The sequence below is a fragment of the Copadichromis virginalis genome, linkage group LG7, assembly GCF_057382275.1.
Source record: "Copadichromis virginalis isolate Kocher_CV1m ecotype Utaka linkage group LG7, C_Virginalis_male_GT1.1, whole genome shotgun sequence".
In the NCBI taxonomy this organism is placed as follows: Eukaryota; Metazoa; Chordata; class Actinopteri; order Cichliformes; family Cichlidae; genus Copadichromis; species Copadichromis virginalis.
Window position 1 is genome coordinate 65,995,563 of NC_140624.1, and position 23,005 is coordinate 66,018,567.

The window sequence follows — 23,005 nt, forward strand, 5'->3', positions numbered from 1 at the left end:
ATTCACAACCAGGGAGAGGGTATACAATGCAATATTATAACACTTTCAGTTTCTTCAAAAAGAAAAAAAGGTCACTATTCTCTGAAAATATAGTATATGACTTAGTAATCATATTGGTTTTTGGGCTCATCAACAATGATGGAAGACCTCATAGGGTTAATAACAATCTTTTCAGAATATTACAAAATATACTATCATTTAATTAATTTGATGAAAGACTGCAGTGTTAAGACATGCAATCAATTAAGAGCACCTGATATTTCTAAGGTAAGCTTTTTCAGTTCTCACACTACAGTTAACTTTTTAACATCCACTGCCATTGGCCCACTTATTTTTACAGGTATAGTTTTGGAATTTTGCTGATTTCGAATGCCCAAATGGGAACACTTATGTCATAGTCGCTGCGTATATGACACCTCACATAAAAAATAGGAACTTCTACTTTCTAAAAATGTGCTTCATGTTGGTAAAACTATATATTTGCCAAAAATGTATATTTGGAAACTTGGCAGATTTAGGGAAGTTAAAAGAGCTTAGAATGCAAAATGAATCATCGGTGGTGAGACATGGTGTGCATAACAAAACCACAGAATAAAAAAAGAATTAAAAAAATAAAATATCAGTCTGACTCAAAGTGGACACTTTCTGTTCCTGAAATTTCACCATTCCAGGCTCTGCAACCACAACATCCTTGTAAAGCTTCAAAATAGTGCACGTATTAGTCATTTATATGGGTTACTATTGGAATATCCATCTCTGAAACATGATCAGCAGATTGTAGCAGACTATAGCTTGTTATCACAATAGGTTAAGACTGTTAGTGCTGGACAAAAATTAATAAAGACACATGTAAGACATGTATTTATCAACATAATTAAAAATAATAATAATTTTGGTATAGACCAGGGGTATCAAACTCATTTTAGTTCAGGGGCCTGTAAAAAAAACAACAATTCTTTGATCTTCAGGCTGAAGGAAGAACAACGGTGTTTAATGCTCAGTCAATAATCACTGTAATCAATACAATTCTCTTTGTTCCATACAAACACTTTGAGCAATACAAATGTCCAGGAGATATACACGGGAGGGGGTCCGACAGATCTCGAAGTGTCTGACCATTTCACACATTCTTATAGCTTCCCATCCACCCCCAAAGTCATAAAACTTAAACATTCATATTCTTTCTCTCCCTCTCAGTGAGCTTCAGTTACGACCTTGGTTTCCTGTGCAGTATAGTTTTGTTCTCCCTAATGACAGAAATAAGGCCACGATTCTACACAGACAGCATTTCTTATAAATCAGCAGTATAATGCATCATAAAACACTATAATGATTCCGCAATCTTTAATCAGAGGTATAATGTGACATAAAACAGCTTAATGATTTTACAACATAGACATCAACAACCTTTGTCTCTCAAAACTAGATGCCTGCTAACCCCCTCTCTATCTCCTGCCTCCCAATCTCGTGACCTTGCAGCCCACTTCTTTGCACAATATGTTCTCCTTGCTCTGGCTTACCAACTCCTTATCCTACTAACGGCAACTTAATGTCGCCTCTGCCCTTCAAATCCGGGTCACACTGCAAGTCTATTATTTCAAGGTGGATGCTGACAGGCAGATCAGAGGGATTCAAGGTGGACGGCGAGCAAAACACTTTGAAGTCTTACTCCAGTTCACCAAAAATCTGAAATCATAGCTCAAATTCTCGTAACAATTCTGCTATTTTATCTTTGAACCGCTTCATGTGTGCCTCACGTTGGATCGCGCACACATTTTGGCTGATTGATGGGATGTGGGGTGTTCCCCATAAGAGATGCTAGGATGGTAGCCGGTGTATCAGAAAAACTCAGGAGAGTAGCATGACATCCCAGTGTACTTCAGACACAGCAACACACACAGACAAAAACTGGTCCATCCCAAAGAAAAGACTCCTAAACACAAAATTAACAATGTGTATTCTGTACAGTGTAGTGAGGAATGCCCAGACCTCTACATTGGAGAGACCAAACAGCCACTTCATAAACGTATTGCACAACATAGAAGAGCCACCTCCATGGTACATGACTCGGCAGTCAATCTGCATTGACTCACATCCTGGGCCATCTGACCTCAGGAAATCATTGTATGTATTCTCTCTACACCCACGACTGAAGTTCGACCCACAACAACACTCTCATCATCAAGTTTGCTGATGACACCACGGTAGTCGGACTCATCTCAAAGGGAGACGAGGCAGACTACAGAGAGGAAGTCCTGAAGCTGACACCCGGAATGGCTAACCGAAGGTCGGACGGTCCTGATCCCCTATTCGATTCTATTCTATTCTTTTTTTTGTTGTTTTTTTTGCCTGTCCCATTTGGTTCTTTAGCCATCAGAATTGTTGTCTGAAGACCAACAAGGATACCCAATGGATTTACTTTGGAGTGTGGGGGGGCCACAGCCCCGTCCTCCGGGGTGTGAAGCGGGTATGGAGGAGATCAAAACTCCAGACATCCAGAGGCCCCCAGAACACAAGAGACCATGGAAGACCAACAGAGGGGCAGCCGCGCCACTGTTCCAGTAAGAGCTGAGGAGAGTCCCAGATGAGGGTTCACTCAGCAGCTGCGGAGCAGAAGCCAGGGGGAGTTGCAGTGACGCGCCCATGAGCTCCGCCGGCCCCCAGCTGTGCCTGAGTGACCGAGCCCCAGGCCGAGAGGCCGGGGGCACCCCACCTCCGAAGGGGCCCGAGCGAGCCCCAGGCTCCAGGCCCCGATAAGCGGCCGCCAAGGAGTGAGCCGGTGTGTACCTGGACGCCCACCCCCAGACACAAAGAACCACTAACGCACCGACACCTGAGGGAGTCCGCCACCGGCAGGGGAAGTGGTGGTGGGTGGAGATAGGCCTCCAAACCTTGGAGGGCCTGAGGTGTCCCCAGAGAGGTGGTGTCTGATACCCAACCTGACATATAGACACAGACATACAGGCACACACAGACACAAACATTCATTCCCACCCTCATGCTCTCATGTGCACTTACTCCACACTCAACCAACGTGGAGACAGACATAAAGAGACGCTGTACACACGATCACACTCCCCAAGCGTACTCTACAAACCGGGTCTAGGTACCCTTGCCCCTGGAGGGGGGAACTGCACCCAGACCCAGGTGGTGTTACCCTTTTCCCTGCGGTGGGGAGAGGCAGACCACCCCGACTCCGTAGCAGCAGGGAGGCCCCACACCCCAGACCGCAGTCTGACGGCCAACTCCTCCTAGCCCTCCCGCTCCAGCAGGCCGCAGAGAACGGGGGTGGGAGAAGACTCCAAACCTCCCTCCACCCGCTCATTGTAGTGTTGATGCATGTGTGTTCTAAGGTGCAATTAAAACCCAGGAGGGCATGGAGCTACCTGCCAAGGAGCAGCAGGTAAGCGCATGGTCCCTCCTGATAGCCCTTAATGTCTAAGTGTATTTAAAATTGAGAGGTGGGCAACGACGCCAGGGGTGAGGTGTACACCCTGATGGTAATTTGGACTCCGTGATTGTGCCCACCCCCAAGATCCTATATGTATGTGTAATGAGAGTGTGAATAATGTGAATGTCTAAGTTGTGGGATAAAATTGAGGCAGAGGCAGCCAGAAGGGGACAGAGGGGGGGGGGGGGGGGGTAGCCTCCTCTGCACCCTGGTGACATACCCCTACTCCAAGGCCCTGCATGTGTGGGTGGTTGTGGTGGAGCAGGAAGAGGGAGGCAGCTGGAGATGGGGAGGGAAGGAAGGGAGGGGCAGGTAACCCCTCCCTGGGGCCAGCTCCCCCGCTGACCCCAGTAGGCACTCCCATACTCCGCGACCCGCCAGGGAAAGGGGGCCCAGGCCCATCCAGACCGGGGCCCAGTGCAGCAGCGCCCCCCGGCCCCACAGAGCCCGGGACAGTCCACCCAACCCCACCACAGAGAAAACTGCACCCACCCCACCATCCACTCATCTTCCAGACTACATAAGACAGTAAACGCCCAGGCTGAGATCTTCCTCCACCTCTCCTGTATCTCCCCCTCCTGCAGAGAGAGTTCCTGAAGAGAGGAGAGCTCCTGCAAGATGTGACCATCTCCCCCACCAGTTGAAGAGCCCCCCAGGTGGCTCGACGCACCGGCGGCACCCTGCTCCAGGGCTGGGCCCCCATGCACCCACCCGCCCACAACCCCGGCAACACACCAACCAGGACCCAAGCCCCCAAGGCCCGGCCCGGGCCCCAGCCCAGAGACGGAGCACCCCCAGAACCTCACGCCCATCCCGGACCCACCCAGGGCCAGCCAGGCTACCAGGTCAGTAACCCACGTCCATCAGCACAGACCCTCCCCTAGCCCCGCTGCACGCAGCCGCGAGGAAACAGTCACCTGAGAGCCAACAGAGCCCCCAACCGGACATGACCGCTACCCTGGGTTGAGCCCCCCAAGGAAGATGCCTCCGGGGAACCCCCCGACGTCCTAAGCCTGTCCCTACCCCCACACCAATCACAACAGTGAAGGCGGGACCAAACTATGACCCCCCACCCCCACTAGGTGATGGAGCTGATAAAAGGAACCCAGAGCAATTGATCTGATGTGGTGGCAGAGGCTGTGTCAAGACTAATGTAATCTAATAGATAATTTCTATATTGGTTAGAATTAAGATTATTTTTATTTTTCCAGTTCATGAGGACTGTTTTCTTGGCTATGCATAGGGCAGTGAAAATCATATGGGCTATATTCTTTTCTGAAGTGACATTATCTAAACTGCCCAGTAAACACACTAAGGGGGAAGTTGGAATGTTACATTTCAGACACTTTGATAAGTCTTCACATATCTCGCGCCAAAACTTTTGCACTGGTGGACAGAACCGAAGAGCGTGAATGTAATTGTCTGGTGTATTGCCTTGACAGTGTGAGCAGTTGTTGGAAGATGTAAAGCCCATCTTGAACATCCGATGACCTGTATAGTGCACTCTATGTAGTATTTTGTATTGTATTAATTGCAGACTGGGATTTTTAATTAATTTAAAGGTTTTTGAGCAAATCTGAGACCAGAAGTTTTGGTCTAAGCTGACTGATAAATCTGCTTCCTACTTTGCAATAGGAAGGGATATTGATATTCTATTCTATTCTATTCTATTCTATTCTATTCTATTCTAATTAAATAGCTTGAACTTTTTGGGAAAACATATCAGTTATTTTTTTCAACTATAGGACAAGTAGCTCTGAAGACTGTATTATTTTAACATAGTGAAGTTAAAAAAAGCTTACTGTGCACAAAAATGTGGTAGCAGCTAACACATTGCACAAGTACAAAACCTCAGAATTAAAAATCTGTTCCAAGTGGTTCAATTAGACATATGTTTTTTTCCCCTGTGGCTATTTTACGCGCACAGTGCAGAATTTTTACTTTCTGTTCCCAAAACCTGCATCTTCCATTACTCCTATAGTGATAAAAAACAATTTAAAAAACATGCTTTTTTCTTCTTGCACACCTGCCCTGCTATCAGCTGATTTCAGTTTGTATGCAGAGAGGAATAACATAGCGGCGAAATCTGCAGCTTTAACCTCCCGAAATCTTTCATGGCATGCATTTTTAATTTCTCTTTGCTATTTGGGCTGATTTGGACCTGATCAATGAAAAAGCAAAGAATTACCAATTATTTATTTTTACCTGATTTTTCTTTCTGTGAAAAATTTGATCCACATGCGGACATTCGTTTTAAATTTTGATAGAACAGTGGCAGTACAAGTCCTCATAGGTGGATATCAGGCCATTGTAGAGCAAAATTTAGTATTTTGGTCTAGACAACCCAAAATGTGATGTCCACAAAGGAGTAAAGATGCGGACATTACTTTTTCTTTTTATTGCACAAGAGAACAAGAGCATGATAGTAAAGTGCAAACTGTGTGAAAAGAAACAACTTTATTGTATGGCTCTTGTCAAGCATCTGCACAGACAAAATGCTAATACAAAGCTGTTTGTGTTGGCTGACCCCAGCAAAGCTGCCAGAGCCTGATCTTCATCATGTAACATGGTAGACATATCAGTATTGTAGTCTTGTAGCCCAATTTTTACCTGGACCTGTTTCTAATAAAACTCTAAGAATTGCTGTGGCAGGTGGTTTGAAATGTCTTTGGACTCGTTTCCATCTCTTCTTCGTGTTAATGGTTTTATGTTCAAACACAAGCACTAAAAGAGAGATCTTATGTGTCCTAAATAGGACTGGGATTGTCCCAGTATGTGGGCCTGTCTGGGACGAGAAGAAAGTCTGCACTAGACTGTACATTTACATGTGATACGGTTAAAAGAGCTTACTGTGCACCAAAATGCGGTAGTGGCTAACACACTGCATGAATAACAGAGCCCAAAATTAAATATTAAATTTCAAATAGTGCAATTGGACACATTGTGGCTGCTTTGTGGCTATTTTTTGCATTTCATGCAAAAGGGTCACTTTCTGTTCCTGAATCAATTTCATGAAAAAAAAAATTAAAATAGATGTATTAGTCACTGTTCTCAGCTTCACAACATAGACCATGGGTTTAGCAGTGATTCAGAGGCAACATTATGACATTGTATTATTTAGCATAAACTTTACCACATGTAGGATATAATATCACATATACAGTGTATTTTTGTGTGGTAGTTTCCAAATTTTTACTTTCACAGCCTTTGATAATCCACATTATTGATTAAATTGATATATGATAAAATGTGCATGCCCTCCAACTGCTAGTGCTGATGAGTTTAAATAATTAAAAAAAAAAAGAGAGAGAAAACATTTCTTTTAAAAAGAGTTTGTAGTTTAAAAAATTGTAAAAACAGTGACAGAAGTCTGTGTTCCAGATTTTTTTTAACAGAGTTTTAGGTTTCAGTACTTTAATTCTTATTTGGTACTTTATTAAATGTGAGATAGTTATTTTGTACAGCCGAAGATGCTTTTACTGTCATTTCCCATGATTGGGTGCAAATTCTCTGTGTTGCTGTAATCCAAATCAGAAAATAGAGAAAACAAAGTGATACATAATCTACAAACACACCCACATCCACTTCCTCACATCCACAGGATAATGGGAGTGTTCGCAAATTAGAGGGTGCTGCTGCAGTCCCAGTGCCACAATCAAACACTTTAGAGAGAGTTTTGTTCAGCTCTGCTCTCTGATTCACCATGAAGCTGTACGTGATTATTCCACTGTGTGCTCTGCTCACATTCACCCAACAGGTAAGAAATACTGAAGACTTCATTTCAATGGGTAAATATCCTTTTTGAATAAAGCGACAAATACCAAATACCACTAAATGCTGCTGCTTATTTCACTTGAAAATACATTTAAATTTCAGGCTCCTCCACGAGAAAAGTGTGCATGCGAGCTGAATAACTCAGAGAAGGCATTCCCTCATGAAAAACTCAGGATAGTTGAAACCAACGTATCAGACTGCAACAGCAACATCACCCCGCAGAAGGTAACTAGTCTTTTAAAGCTCTCATGCTGTGTGTCTCCATTCCTGCTTAATCACTGCTGCCTCTGCAGACTGTGGAGCTGGAGAGTCTGCTGCTGGGGTTGGAGCGTCGTCTTTCCCAGCTGAACAAAGACGTGCTGATCCTGGAGAAGGAGGATGACGGAGAGCTGTATGGAGTTCTCAGCTTGTATGTTATAGAGAATGAAATGACTGAGATCAAGCAGCTGATCGACAAGCTCAACAGCACCACCCAGCAACACCAGATCCTCACTGCTAACGCCACTGAACAGGTAGATTCACAACCACATGCTGCAAAACACTGACATCTGTATCTTTGTCCCTCACTCTGTTTATGATCTTGTAAACAATCAAAATTTGTCTCAGCTGGGGAACTTTAAAGCAGAGATGCAAGAGCTGGAGAAGTTCGACACCATGCAGGTGATAAAGGGACAACAATTCAACTCTGCTCTGAAGGCAGATCTATTCAAGTGCAACAAAAAAATGAACACTACCGTCACACCCACCGAGCCCCCACAGGGTGAGTTTGTTCTTTTTTTTTATGTGTTTGTTTGTTTATTTCTCTTCTGGTGGCAGTGGGAGTCTTAGGGGATTGGAGCAGTTAATAATCCTTTTTATTTTTATCCCCTCAGGTACCTGTCAACGCAGCCGGCTTCTGAATGTCACTGGACCAAGGGTCTACACAGCAGGAGAATATCCTGGCTCGCACGCTTACGGAGCCTGGGGTCGTGATCCCAGACCAGAGGAAGGCAAAGAGAGCTGGTACTGGCTGGTGATGATGACTTCGAGTAACAGATACTCCAACTATGTTCGTTTTTACAGCAGTCTGAGTTCTCTCATCATTGGAGTGAGCGTCCCAGGTAAGGAACTCCTCTCTTCTTGTTGTTTTTTTCCCTCCCACATAATGCAAAAAAACCCTTACTGTTTTTACTGGGATCACTCTGAAGTTGGTAATAAAGTAGCTTATTAAATTGTTTGAATTTTCAAAGATGAAATAATTAACCCTAGAGGTTTGCTATACTTTGGGTTACTGAAGGTGTTTGGAAAGGACCATGTACAGTGAGTTTGTTAGGTAACTACCTAACTGTACCTAAAATCGAGTTATGCAACCCTTTATAAAAGTGGCTTTAACATTTGGTAGCAAGTTATACTGATACTGTCACGGATTGCCGAGGCAAGCCGTGTGGGATTGTAGGAAAGGACCAAAAAGGCAGCAGCTCTGGTGCAGGTGAGTGTTTATTTACAGTGGTGGGTAAGTACAAACAGCGGTGGCGACAAAACATGAAACTAGAGACCTAAACTGGGTAAACTAAGAAGACAAACCAGAATGAGGATGCAGGGAGGTCCGGAGAAATACATACGGGAAGACGCAGGGAGACCAAGGGGAAACAACACAGAATGGCGGCGAGGAAAATAACGCAGACGAACCAGCAACTACCATGACAGAAGACACAACTTAAATACACTCAGAGAACACAGGGAGATTACACACAGGTGGGGAACACAGCTGGGAGTGATTACGTGACGAGAGTAGGGAGACAAACTGAAAACACACACATAAGACGCAGACCTTCACAATAAAACCGGAAACACATACACGCAATGACATAACACACCAACTTAACACAGACTGGGGGACACAGAACATATGAACATGAACCATGATAAACACCCCAAGGTGACCAAAACCACAGAATACTAATAAACTAAACATAAACACGGAGTCACAGACTCCGGATCATGACAGATACCAAGTATCAGTATTACGTTTTTTCAACAAGCAGCCCTTGTTCCAGTGCTGGTCCTGTACAGGTGCATAGACAGTTCTGCATTGGTTCCCAGCCCATGTTATCCTGGAGTGTTTTTACTAAATAATACTCACCTGCCATTGTTCTTAAGAACAATGTTTTGCAGTTTGTCTTAATTACTGATACATTTTTGTGAAGCAAATTATAGTTTTAAACTATTAACATATGTTTATTCCTTCTTTTTCATCTTCAGGTAACGTCCAGATCCACTCTTCAAACCCAACTACCAACACCATCCAGGGTCCAAATAATGTTCTGTATGGAGGGGCTTTGTACTACAACTGTTACAACCAAGATTATGTTTGTCGATTTAATCTCACCACTAAAAGTGTCACAACCTTACAACTACCAAAAGGCACCAGGTTTGTTACTCAACTTTGAAAATGTTAGTTTAAAGAATAACTATGACAGAAACTTTCACTGCTATCCTCTGTTAACCAGGTACAACTCAAAAGGTAACTTCTGCCATCTTGAGGAATGCTACCCATACACTGACCTGGACCTGGCAACAGATGAGTCTGGTGTCTGGGTGGTCTACACCACCACTCAGGACTTTGGCAACTTGGTTCTCTCCAAGCTAGAGGAGGGTGAAACACCAGTGCTTGGAAAGACCTGGCGCACTTCAGTCTACAAACAGTCAGTGACCAACACCTTCATAGCGTGTGGCGTTCTCTATGCAACACGTTACATTAACAGGGAGGTCGAGGAGATCTTTTACTCATTCAACACCGTGACGGGACAGGAGAGGTTTAACATTGGCATCTTCATGAACAAGATGTCTACCAACATTCAAAGCCTAAATTACAGCCCTGTGGACCAGATGCTGCATGCTTACTGTGACTCCAACATGGTTTCCTACAAGGTGTTGTTTGGGTAAATTGATGTTGTTGTTTCATTTCTGCAAAATTGATTGATTTCTATAAAAGTCTGAAATTCAAATAGGTGCTCGAGTAAAACATGGTATAGCCAACACCGTTTTTCCTCAAGATGTTTCATGTTTAATGCATCACATTTCATAAACAATGTATTTCTCCATTAAGCTAATTCAACCAGTGCAAATAAAAGGTTCATCTTTGCCTTGTACTCTCTTTATTTAATAAAATCAATAATTTCCAGTGTAGTGGTTTTAATGTTCAGAGTCAGTCTAACTATGTTATTATATCTTTTTTTATGTAAACATACTGATAGGTTTGTAGCTTGAACCTATTCGCTGGAACGTTAAGACAATATAATTACACTGCAAGCAAGACGCAAGTAGGCAAACTTCTTCATGGTACTCGTGCACGGGAGAGAACCAGACAAACGCCGTTCCTTCGCTTGACCCCAGTAGCTCTCGTCCGTTCTCCCATACACTGTCCTTTTATTGAGGTTACATGAATATGCATAGGTTCATTAACATACGACGTCTACATACAAACAAAGAGTACCTTGCCTGTGTGTGTGTGTGTGTGTGTGTGTGTGTGTGTGTGTGTGTGTGTGTGTGTGGGGACTGCTGATCAAAGGGTCAAACATCCTTGGTCAGGAAGAGGGTAGCCTCCCCCTCACCCTAGATGGTTCATCCTAGATAACACGGTGAGGAAGTCCTGCAGTTCATCTAAACAAAGAGCACTTAGACTAGAACAGACGCAACTACGTTAATCCTACCATAAAATAATAAGACACGGTATGACCTCTCATGCTCCCAAAGTGCTGTCTAATACACACAAAGTTTGCAGACTATCAAGGATCAAAACCTCTACCAATCTACAACTAATTACAAAACTCTAAGCATATATAAGTAAATATTTCTAAGCATAAATGACAATCAACAATACAAATCTAACATTTCCCCCCTTTTTGACCTTTATGCCTGAAAAGTTCCCAGGTATGAATACGTCATGTCTGACAGTTTCAATGCAAACCTTTTTATACTCAGCATATGTCAAATCACCCTAAATTACTGAAAGGTACACAGTTTAATAAATGTATTAGCAGTTACCCCATTCATTGAGCTCATCTCATGGCAAACTGCATCTTACGAGCAACCAAAAAAATTGTTAATTTAATAGTGAAACTAAAAAAGTAACATTTTCAAAAACATCTCAACTTGGTGGTGCTTCCTCCGGGTGTGCACATCACATGTCTTTCTGCAGAGTGGTTTAAGCTCTGCAGGGCGTCATGAATGTCTCTTCCAGTTGTTTCCATCACTGTCCATAGGACCAGAGTCCAAATGTATGTAGAATAGACATTCAAACATACTAGTTGGTTTTGTGGTTCGTCAACATGGGTCTCAGCTATTTCCAAGCTGCAGACCTCTCAGCACTCTAGTTTTATGGCCTCTTACCAGCCCCCATCACCTGACTTCAGACCTTCGTCTTGTGAGGGGGATATTTATGACTCCTTAATTGTCCACGCTCTGCAGAAAAAGCTCTCTGTGGAAAGGGTGCTGGGTTCCGTCATCTTACTGCTGTTATGATCCCAGCAGCCTTCAGAGTGTCATCGTATGCACAGTATAGTGGCACAGCATTAGGTGATGTTCATAAGAAACTGCTGTCATCACCACCATAGCTTCTGGTTCCTGTGCTTTCACAGAATCATGATGTCATCCTCGAACTCCTTCTGCGCTGTCGATGGAGCTTGGCACGCTCCCCTCATCCCACGAGTTTTCATGTTCCAACGCTGCTGAAGGTTTAAGGCAGAGCACGTCGTACACCTTAGTCGTCTTCCTCAGCGTCAATATTGAATCTTTCATTTTATTTAAAATCTTGCTGTGGGAAGTCTCCTCTTGATTTCCTGGAAGCTTAGTAGCACAGCTCTCTGTGTGATGTCTGCTGTGCTGAAGATGATCTCTGATCCTCCTGAAGCCTCTCTCCCATCTTGTGGACGATCCTCTCCTCTATTTTGCAGGCAGTTTCATGGTCCTTGCTGTGGCTCCAAGGTCTGATTTCATGATGGGCCCCAATCAGCTTGATCTTTGACCTCAACCACTGCCTGGTCCTGTCAGCTATGCGCTTCTCACTGGGCCTCTGAAGATTTCTCAGGAGATTACTGCTGCACCTGTATTTCCTTGCTAGGAAGACAAACTATTTGGAGAGTATGTCAACAATCATCAAACCACATTCTTTAGTTCAGTGAACTTCACTTATAGGCCATCAAAGCCTCATCTGAACATGGGTGCACCACTTGCATAGGTTTAATATTTGTAAATAAAACGGCTAATCACACAAATCACTGCAACAATAATAAAAAACATTGTTTAATGTTAATCCTTGGACCCCTCCTCTTGACGCATGGACACACCCATGCGTCAACTCACCAAACCTGGATTCCAGTCTTAAAGAAAAAGATTAGCTAGATCATATCCCAGGCAACATCAGGGCATCTCCTCCCCTGGAGCAGCACCACCCTGGACCCATAATCCTGCAATGAAAATGTTAGTGTGCTTTGCATATTAAGTTTGCTTAACACCTGGCTCTCCCAGGAGCCTGCATACACACCATCATGGCCTGGAAAACAAAATCTGGAAGTAAAATCAAACTTCATACCTGTAAACAATTGTATCATAAGGACAAGAAGCATTCAACATCAGCAAGACAAGTGTCATGTGCAGGTTTTCTCAAATCAGTAAACTACAATTATTTTCATAAGTCGCCTCAGACATGGATCATCCCATGTACTCAGGCAACATTAATGTAATCGGTGACTGCTCTTAAGCAAAGTCACTCCACTTATATATTACTATGGGCTCAAAAGTGGCCAGCTAATGAGCCCATATCAAACTATCCCAGAAACACTGTATCTCTTATTTGTTTTACTCATGTCACTTGTCCATTTCAGCTGAATCTTCCACAGCATTCTCAAAGAAACTAACATTAGCAATACACATTGACTGTAGTCAGACAGAGGTCAGACACAGGTCAACAGGTTCCAGAGGTGCCATAAAAACACCATAAAGTCAACCCTAGCTGTGGAAAGAAGTAACACCAGTTCTCAACACAGGAAATTTCACACAGGTTATTCACATTATCAAAGTAACCTTCACATTTTCCCATCAACACAATGCAACAGCATCACCACTCATAACCTGTAAACACAGTTTTCCTCACACATAAACCTAGAAATCCTGTAGTAGGAAAAAACATCAACCAGTTGTCCTGGTATAAATCGCATCATCAATTCACATGAAGAACTGGCATGCTGTAAGAAAAGAAAATGCAAATATTAGCGCTTGCGCAGGCGTATGCATACTTTGTCACAGATATCTCTGTGAGCAACTCAAGCCTATGAATAACACACCTGATAAATGCACAGACACAGAAAATGGCATTTAAAAGGTTAAATCATCATGCAACCTCGAGTGTTGCTGTCATCTTTCTGCTCCTGTAAAAGGAAACACATGGGTTCATCTGCACCTTTGTCAGGTGGGGGTTAGCTTCACACAATCATGTTCAGTCAGTCAGTCAGATATTTTAAAATTCTTACTCATTCACTCAGTGGTTCCTTCTTTTGCTAATTGTGGAAATTATCATCGCATTCGTTTCCACGCTCAGCAAAACGACGTTATTTCAAAAAGAAAAATAATTTAGACTGGATTTCCTCGTTGAATCCTTTTTGGGGGGGACTCTCATTTCCTAATTGTCCCAAATAAGTGGCTTTCTCCTGAACCCATTTTAAATGTGGAGAAACTCACTTGCAACAATTTTCTTGACGACGTGTAACGCTTTTAATTCCCGACTTGCAGATCTGCTCAAAGAAAAGAAATTCACAAGCAAAAATCAGTGCTTGTTCAAAAATGAAAAATAAAAAATAACAGAGATTATCAAACCAAACTCTCAGTGCACTGTGAAAGTATCAAAATAAAAAGGCCTTGTTAAGTCATGACACAAGCTCCTCATCTCAGGAGGGTAAATCATACCATTAGCATGGTTTATCATACCATCATACTAATCGGCAGGCTCAACTTCACAACAAAAGAAAAATCATCAGCTAGATTCACTCCAAATCAACCATCAGCTGCACAACACACAACATAACCCTAATGTCATATTAGCTATGAGTTTAATCACCCGGTCTGTGCTCTTCACTCATTTAAGCCACAGATCTATTTTATTCAATTTTTCCTTTTTCCCTTCATCATAAAACATGTGACATGCTGTCATGCACTTCACAAAACAGTCTGTTCTGACGTATTCAGAGTTGTGTATCTAAATACAGGATTCACTCGCACATCAAAGCAGGAAACTCAGTGTTTTAGAGTCTCTACTCAACACACAACAAACTCCAACACATCTCATTCACTCGTGCTAGAATTCAATCACCTTTCATTAATCTAAAACCGATCAACTAATTTGCATATCAGCTATTAACCCACTAAGTTGACAGGACGACAGAAAAGCATGTTCAAAATAGTATCACAAAAGACAATTTCCCTCATACAGTAAATTACTTATGCTGCCTCAATCAAGCAGGAAGCTTCTCCCAATTTACCATTTTAACACTAAATTTATTGTCTGATCACTGATTTATCAAACCAGGATTTTTTTTTTTTTTTTTTCCCACAAAAGTTAAATTGTTGTCCTGCAACTTGTAGAGTCAATTTTTTTCTTTAGGATAAATTCAGTATTTGATAACAAGTGTCTGCTAAATTGACACTATTGTAACACTGATGAAAGATAACAAGCTAATTTTCATTGCATGGGTTTGTGTTATTAGGCAGGTCTAATGCATGTCTGTGGAGCTGCATCTCCAGCAGAGCATGTTCTTAAAGCTGCCTTTCCTACACATTTCTCTGCTATTATTTAATCATTTCTTAACTAATGTGCTATGAGTCTTCATGAGTCATTTTGTGTTTGGAATTGTTAGTAGGGTTAATGCATGTTCTGCTTGTGTGTGTGTGATTTTGTATATGTTTCTATTTTCGCAATGTTTCAGACTCCGTCTCAATTTTCCAACTTAAGCAGTCAGTTTTCTTTCCCCCAGGTTTGCTAACCCAAATTTTGATTTCCCACATTAAATAATTCCTATGTGTTCTCACCTAGTCTTCTCACTCTGTTGTCCTCTCACTCTTTTGTCCTCTCCCTCTTCAACAGTCCCGGCAGTTCTCCTTCAGCTTTGTCCTGTCTAGTAGCTGAAGTGCTGCTGCTGCCTTCTTGGGCGACTTCTTAGCAGCTGCTGCCGGTTTCTTGGCTTTGGCTGCAGCGGGCTTCTTGGCTTTGCTCTCAGTAGCCTTGTTCATCTTGAAGGATCCGGAGGTCCTGGTGCCCTTGGTCTGCACCAGAGTGCCCTTCGCCACCAGGCTCTTGATGGCGGTCTTGACACGGGCCTTGTTCTTGTCCACATCGTAGCCTCCGGCAGCCAGAGCCTTCTTGAGAGCGGCCACAGACAGGCCGTTGCGCTCCTTGGAAGCGGCCACGGCTTTCACAATCAGCTCGCCCACGCTGAGGCCGACCTTCTTGGGCTTGGAAGTCATCGTCTTCTTCTTCTTGGCCTGAACCTCGGTGCAGGGCGTGTTTATGATGGAGCCTTTCCCACCACAGCGCTGGCACGTTGAACGCATCATGAAGGGTCCATTTCTTTCATGTCGCTAGCCACATGTGGCTTGCCCGAGTCACTCAGTCCTTTTTGAGCATTTCAACATGCTGCCGCCGCAGACCCTGGCCTCAGATCCAGCAAGTTTAGCGCGCTGATCTCCAAAAAAGTCCCGAAGGCCAGAAAGACGTCAAATAAGTGTCTCGTGCTGAGAACTCAAACAAAAACTCCTCTTCACGCTGCCATCTTGCTCGCCCCTCCGTGAAATTCAACCAATCAGACAGGAAGATGGGTTTGCTTTCTTCTTCTGCTGCTGTTTATCCACATTGCTGCTGCTTTGCTGGGACTTTTTGTGCTCAGGACTTGCTGCTGTCTCTTTATCATGTTATTGCTTTGGAGCTGCATTCCTTATCTTCAGGGAGGAGTGAGCTCGCTTGTGAGGTTGAGAAACACATGGCACTGTAAATAAGTCAGCCAGAAACTTGTTTCCAATGATGTTAAACTATAACTTTCTTCCGACTGTTGCATGTGGAAAATTGATACAGGTCTGCTTTTCACCTGAAAGTGACAAACTAAAACATGTTCATTATTATCATCACTGCTTAATCAACACACATCTCTCTCTCTCTCTCTCTCTCTCTCTCTCTCTCTGTCTGTGTTTGTGTGAACAATCCTTTCTTAAAAGCAGAAAATGACATTGTAGTTGTTTTTCGGCTGATCAACACAAAACCTTTTTCCTATGATTATTTCTCTTCGTCTACAATGTAGTAATTTGTCTCTTTTTCACTCTTTTTTTTTTTTCTTCACAATAGCTGGTGGTCTGCAAAATCACCGCTCTCACTCACAATCAGAGGCAATCACTTTTGCACAGTGCACAAAAACACTGTGATGTCAGACACATTCACACTCACTTTTTCATCTGCATAAATAAATCATATGGCTGGAGATATGTGCCATGGTGATCCATAAGCATGATCACCAGTTTATTTAATTATTTTTAATCCAACAAAACAAATAAACAAAAACATGATGCTGATGCTACACACACACACGAGTCAAGGTGCAGAAAAACTGCTCATGGAAACGCTGCACACTCTCTGTTTCCCTCTCTTTGACTAGTTCTCAGACAGCTCTTGATCTGATAATGTGTAGCTTGCTCATCAGCTCAAAAAACAAAAACAAAACTGCAACGCGACATCACACAGTAGTTGCATGCTCTGCCCACAGTGGCAAAGTCTTACACTTACATATTCAACACAGCTTCTCCATCATGTATTTTTAGATGTTTCATACAGGGTTGAGCATATTAGTTGTTTTCACAGATGTGCTCTATATCTCAACAATGGCTCATAATAAGACGACAGTCTTTCACACAGGTCAAGTGCCTCTATGCACTTCATGAGTTTAAATATTTACCTATATCACTTCACCTCACATGTCATTGTACTGAATTTAAGCAACCACAAGCTTAATGTAGATTACTTTTAACAACTATCCACCTCAATTAAATCTATGGTCTGGCACACAGGCTGCTGTCGATCAGGGCAAGCTAAAGAATAAACATTGTGTCAGCAAGGGGTGGGGGGAAAGCCATTCACCAGAGCATATCTTAAGTGCTGCTGATGTGGGCTGGCCTTCTCCACAGCTCTCCAAGGCTGGTGTGTTTTCTGAAAACTTCTAACATTTGAATCTCTTCCATTTATAAGCCTGCGATTAACCGCACGGCTCAGGTCCGCGTGACCGCGCTCGCGTGAACCCGCGCAGCTGTGGAGCCGTCGCTCTCTCTCTTTTTTACATAAATACTTTGTGCTGCCAGGAGCAAAGTCCAGCACAAACGTCTGTCTCCCTCCGACTCACTCTTGGTTGCTTAGAAACCCATGATAACAACAACAGTCGGTGTCACAGACCACATGTTCTGCTCCGCACACACAACAACAACAACAACAACGACGACAATGACAACAACACAAAATAGGCCTACTGTCCAGCACAATCTGGACCCCGCGGAACTTCTCAACACCCCACTGAGCGGTGGAGAACTCACTACAGTACCCCACACAGCAGTCTGTATTTCGCCCCACTAAGACGGCGAACCAAAAAAAGTTCGAACTGCGCAACTCTGCGACTTAATGCTTCTGTACAAAAAACCCCACTGAGCGGCCTTGTACATCGCCCCACTTAGACGGCGAATTTTAGCCCCACTAAGCGGCCACGGACAACGCCCCACTGAGCGGCGAAGACGTAATTTTAGCCCCACTAAGCGGCCACGGACAACGCCCCACTGAGCGGCGAAGACGTACAGTTATAGAGTTGGACTCTAAACTTACTCGGTGTTGCTTAGCGTGTAATATCAGCCTCGAATCCCGCCAATCGCCATTCATCGAGGAGAAAAGACATACAGCGAATCCACAGGAACTTCCTGGCTGACGTCAGTCTTTCAGCGTGTCCCTCCTCCCCTCGGTGAATGCGATTCCAGGGCTCCGGCATCGAAGGACCAATTAATGATAGGTTTGTAGCTTGAACCTATTCGCTGGAACGTTAAGACAATATAATTACACTGCAAGCAAGACGCAAGTAGGCAAACTTCTTCATGGTACTCGTGCACGGGAGAGAACCAGACAAACGCCGTTCCTTCGCTTGACCCCAGTAGCTCTCGTCCGTTCTCCCATACACTGTCCTTTTATTGAGGTTACATGAATATGCATAGGTTCATTAACATACGACGTCTACATACAAACAAAGAGTACCTTGCCTGTGTGTGTGTGTGTGTGTGTGTGTGTGTGTGTGTGTGTGTGTGTGTGTGTGTGTGTGTGTGTGTGGGGACTGCTGATCAAAGGGTCAAACATCCTTGGTCAGGAAGAGGGTAGCCTCCCCCTCACCCTAGATGGTTCATCCTAGATACCACGGTGAGGAAGTCCTGCAGTTCATCTAAACAAAGAGCACTTAGACTAGAACAGACGCAACTACGTTAATCCTACCATAAAATAATAAGACACGGTATGACCTCTCATGCTCCCAAAGTGCTGTCTAATACACACAAAGTTTGCAGACTATCAAGGATCAAAACCTCTACCAATCTACAACTAATTACAAAACTCTAAGCATATATAAGTAAATATTTCTAAGCATAAATGACAATCAACAATACAAATCTAACACATACAAATGTCATATTCTCATAAAAGTCACAAGATTGTTGTTTTGAGATTTGTGGAGAAATCCTTGCAGTGACATTAGAGTAGCAGTTATCTAAATAAGTAAATTAAATTCAAACAGATTGTCAACTTGTTAGTACAACGTATTTACTGAAAGAAATCTCCGTCTGTGGATCGGGTTTCCTCCGAGGCGTGAGCACCTATCAGCAGAGATTGTCCATAACCTATAGAACTCAAAGAAATATTCTCAAGTAACAGTCAAATATGCCATTCAGCGTGTTAGTTACGACGTCGGGAGCAACTGGGAGAACAAAACGACACAGAAACTGTACGGTTTATTCGTACAAAGGTTTATTCATCTTACAACAGTATATATAGAGGAAAAAGGTTCGTGTGTCAACAGATTCTCAGTTCAAACCGGTACAGACCAAATAAGGGAACGTCTTCCTGCCTTGTGAGCAAAGAAGTATCCTTTGTGTAGTTTATCAGTTCAGCTACAATTTATGATTATCCCAGCAAAATACACTCCTAGACATAGAATACAGAGTTCTTTCATTAGTGAATTCTGAAACGAACCACCTGGCCTTTAACAAGCTCCTTTCTAAGAGATAAGGAAGGGAGGATGGGAGTAAGGAAGTGATCTCTGTGGTGTTTTCAACCTTGAGGTACCATCCTGTGATTCTTACACATTAATTCTTAGGTTACAGAGAAAGAGAAAAACAACTAGTAAATGGGCCTTATTGAGTAACAGTTTTCCTGTATAATATCACTATAAAACAATATCCTGTAAATGCTACCATGGTATCAAAATATCACAACAGTTCCCTCCTTTTATCATGAAATGATAACATAGTATAAAGACAGAATGTAATAACATAATCTAAAGACAAATCATAAATGTGAAATAACCTAAATATATAAGAAAAAACACAGTTCTTCAGTCGTCTCCTGGCCTGGTCCCAGGTTCGAGAGACATAGAATAAGCGCTGTATGATGACAATGGGCATTTCATTTTCTCCATTATCAGGATGGAATGAGTCTAGCTTTATCAGATTAGACATCATGTGGTACTCTCGGCTTTCTGTTCCTGCTGGATGTTCGAGTACCTTGTTGTGGCTCTTTCAGGCGTTGTGTGTTAATCAGTGATTGCGTGTGTGTAGGTGTATTAGATCCGGGCGCTGGCTCGCCGGAGACGTCGTCTGCTTGATCCGACGCCTGAGATGGTCTGGTTGGGCTGGTCTTAACCCTGCTGGCATGAATCCACTGAGGTTGTCCGTCTGTGAGGATGCTGGTTCTCGTCACTGCCAGTACAGTCTGGGGGCTGGAAAACGCGGCCTCCCCGAGTGTCCTTGGTTTTAGCGACTTCACCAACACCGCGTCTCCTGGCCTCCACTGATGAGTTGGAGCTGTGGAGGGGAGAGGCTGAGAGAGACAAACTTTCTGATAGTTATTATTCAGTGTTTCTACCAGATTGTGAACATAGTCGGACAATGCAGTGTCTATGTCCCCTTCCAATAGCGGTGCCCCTCTGGAAGCTGACCATGGTGTTGGAAACGGTCTTCCCATGATTATTTCAAATGGAGATAATTTGGTTGCTGCGGATGGAGTCATTCTAATTTTACAGAGGACTTGAGGAAGTAATTTGACCCAGGTCATTCCTGTTTCTATCATTGCTTTAGTCAGGCGATTTTTTATGGTCCTATTCATTCTTTCTACAACTCCTGAACTCTGAGGGTGGTATGGCACATGATATTTCCAGTCTATTCCTAGAGTTTTAGCACACTTTTGAATTACTTCTGATGTGAATGAAGGTCCTCTATCACTGTTAATTTGGTGAGGTATCCCGAATCTGGGTATTATTTCATTGCTCAACTTTTGACAGACTACTTCTGCAGTTTCTTTTGATGTTGGATAAGCTTCTACCCATTTACTAAATTGATCCACTATTACCAGTAAGTACTTGATGCTTCCTTGTGCTGGCATGTGTGTAAAATCAATTTGTAATGTATGAAATGGAAAATCTGGTTGTGGTAAATGCTGATGTTTTGCTTTTGGTCTCCCTACATTAGTTCGTGCACATGTTAGGCAGGTTGCTAATATGCTTTTTACTGCATGCAATGTTTTTTTCAATTACAAATCTTGATTTTATTGCATCTATTACCCCACTTTGTCCGACATGACTCACACCGTGAAAATGTCGGATAAGGACTGGCAGCAGGGAAGATGGCAGGGCAATCAAACCCTCAAGATTTTTGTATAAGCCATCTCTGTCATCTAAGGTACAGTCATTATTCTCCCAATAGGTGTAATCAGATGCAGAGGCCTGCTCTTGTATGAATTTTAAATCAACATTTGTGTCTAAATAGTCTGGGAGTGTAACAAGTGGCAGCTGTAGGGGCACAGATAATACTTCCTGCGGAGGTGGGAGCTGCGATGCAGCTGCAGCCTTGGCTGTCACGTCTGCTAGGGCATTATCTGTTGCTTCGTCTGTGTCAGCTGTACTGTGTCCTCTCGTTTTCACAACTGCAACGGCCGATGGTAGTTGTATAGCCTGCAAAAGTCTTTGCACAAGATCAGAATTAGCGATCGGTTTTCCGTCAGCCGATCTAAATCCTCTTTGTCTCCACAATGTGCCAAAGTCGTGTACGACGCCAAACGCATAGCGGCTGTCTGTGTAAATTGTCACACGCTTATCCACATGTAGCTCACAGGCGCGTATTAAAGCCATGAGCTCTACTTTTTGTGCTGAGTGAAATGGTAATGAGTGAGCCTCTAGTATGATGTCAGGCAATGTCACCACTGAATAGCCACAAAGAAATGAGTTGTCATTCGGCCTTGAACAGGACCCGTCCACATAAACCGTGGCTGAGTCTGGGATAGGTGTTTGCTCTAGATCTGGACGTGGTGCTGTGGATTCCTGTATGCGTGTCATGCAGTCATGAACGTCAAGCCTGTCTGAGCCATCCTGGTAGTGGCATCTGTACACGTGTTTGACACAGTGTGTGACGTGGAGTACCGGACAAAAAGATGTTGATTTCATTCTCTGCTGAGGCGTCCAGCTGACACAGAGGCTGTTCCTTCTCCATGATGTCGGTGCATAGGGCCGAAAAAACATAAGCTGTTATCAGTGTCAGCAAACATTTCACCCTTTGTGTTAAATGAAATACACAAATTCATTTTTGCTCTGGGTGTCTGCGGCTGCTGGAAAACGGAGCCAAATTTGCACCTCTAGCTTGTCTACCTTGTGGATTAAAATTCACTGGCCTTCAGTTTTACAAGCTTTAAGAAAGCATCTTTACTCAGTTCGTAGAGATTATCAGTAGCTGTCACTTTTAGCAACTGAGAGCATTCAGGGTGGATATTGTTCAAAAAGGTAGTAATGAAAATCTGATCATTTCCATCCTCTGGCATGCATGCCTCATTAGCCCAACAGTGCATAAAGCGTTTTATGAATACTAGGATAGATTCATCAGGCTTCTGTTTACACATTGTTACTGCATTTAAGTCAATTTTGTCTCTGGACATTGTTAACAGGAATCTCTTTAGATTCCTGAAGAAACCGGTGATTTTGTCATCATCTACCCACAAGAACTCTGCAGTTGTGGATGCTTTATCATGCTTTGGATCTAATTCACCTATCTCTCCTATGAGTTGTGACTCGGTTACTCCAGGAATGCATTGACACAATATGTACCTGTAATCCGGACCACCCAAGTGGTGATACCTGGTACTTCTCTGTAATGCAAAGACAAAGGCTGTAGGATTTTTAAGAGGATCAGGAAGCTCTTTAATAGTTACCACTAATTCTGAGATTTTAGGGGGCTGAATACAACACTGATCTCCTATTATCATAAAGGGGTAAGTGTCATTGACGTCACTAGATTTTAATTCTGATTGTTTGCGAGTGTTGGTGTAAGGACCTTTGTCATTCTGGCTTTGTTTTTCCTTTTTTCCTTTTAGATAAGTCTTTATTAAAGTTCTGGTAATAGGTATTTCTTTAGCTACCTCTAAACCTCTAGCCACGATATCGTGGCGTTTCATGTGGGTGTCAATTATGGACACTGCATGAT

At 43.1% G+C, this 23,005-nt stretch overlaps 1 protein-coding gene and 1 pseudogene across 1 annotated transcript; one reads left to right on the forward strand and one right to left on the reverse strand.

Moving 5' to 3' along the window:
* Positions 1 to 7,073: 7,073 nt before the first annotated feature.
* Positions 7,074 to 10,349, forward strand: LOC146706610 (olfactomedin-4-like). The gene is made up of 7 exons (XM_085465281.1): positions 7,074 to 7,208; positions 7,328 to 7,450; positions 7,519 to 7,737; positions 7,832 to 7,985; positions 8,098 to 8,325; positions 9,467 to 9,635; positions 9,715 to 10,349. The coding sequence occupies exons 1-7, from the start codon at positions 7,155 to 7,157 to the stop codon at positions 10,148 to 10,150; spliced, it is 1,383 nt and encodes a 460-aa protein (XP_085321407.1). The 5' UTR covers positions 7,074 to 7,154; the 3' UTR covers positions 10,151 to 10,349.
* A 4,882-nt stretch (positions 10,350 to 15,231) lies between these two features.
* Positions 15,232 to 16,889, reverse strand: LOC146706611 (histone H1 pseudogene; annotated as a pseudogene).
* Positions 16,890 to 23,005: the final 6,116 nt, after the last annotated feature.

What these genes read in the sequence shown, in the direction of transcription:
- LOC146706610 (XM_085465281.1), top strand. Translation starts at nt 7,155, where the DNA reads ATGAAGCTGTACGTGATTATTCCACTGTGTGCTCTGCTCACATTCACC. An exon ending in GCAACATCACCCCGCAGAAG is followed by an intron (nt 7,451 to 7,518) that starts GTAACTAGTCTT and finishes CTGCCTCTGCAG; the next exon opens with ACTGTGGAGCTGGAGAGTCT. An exon ending in CAACTACCAAAAGGCACCAG is followed by an intron (nt 9,636 to 9,714) that starts GTTTGTTACTCA and finishes TCTGTTAACCAG; the next exon opens with GTACAACTCAAAAGGTAACT.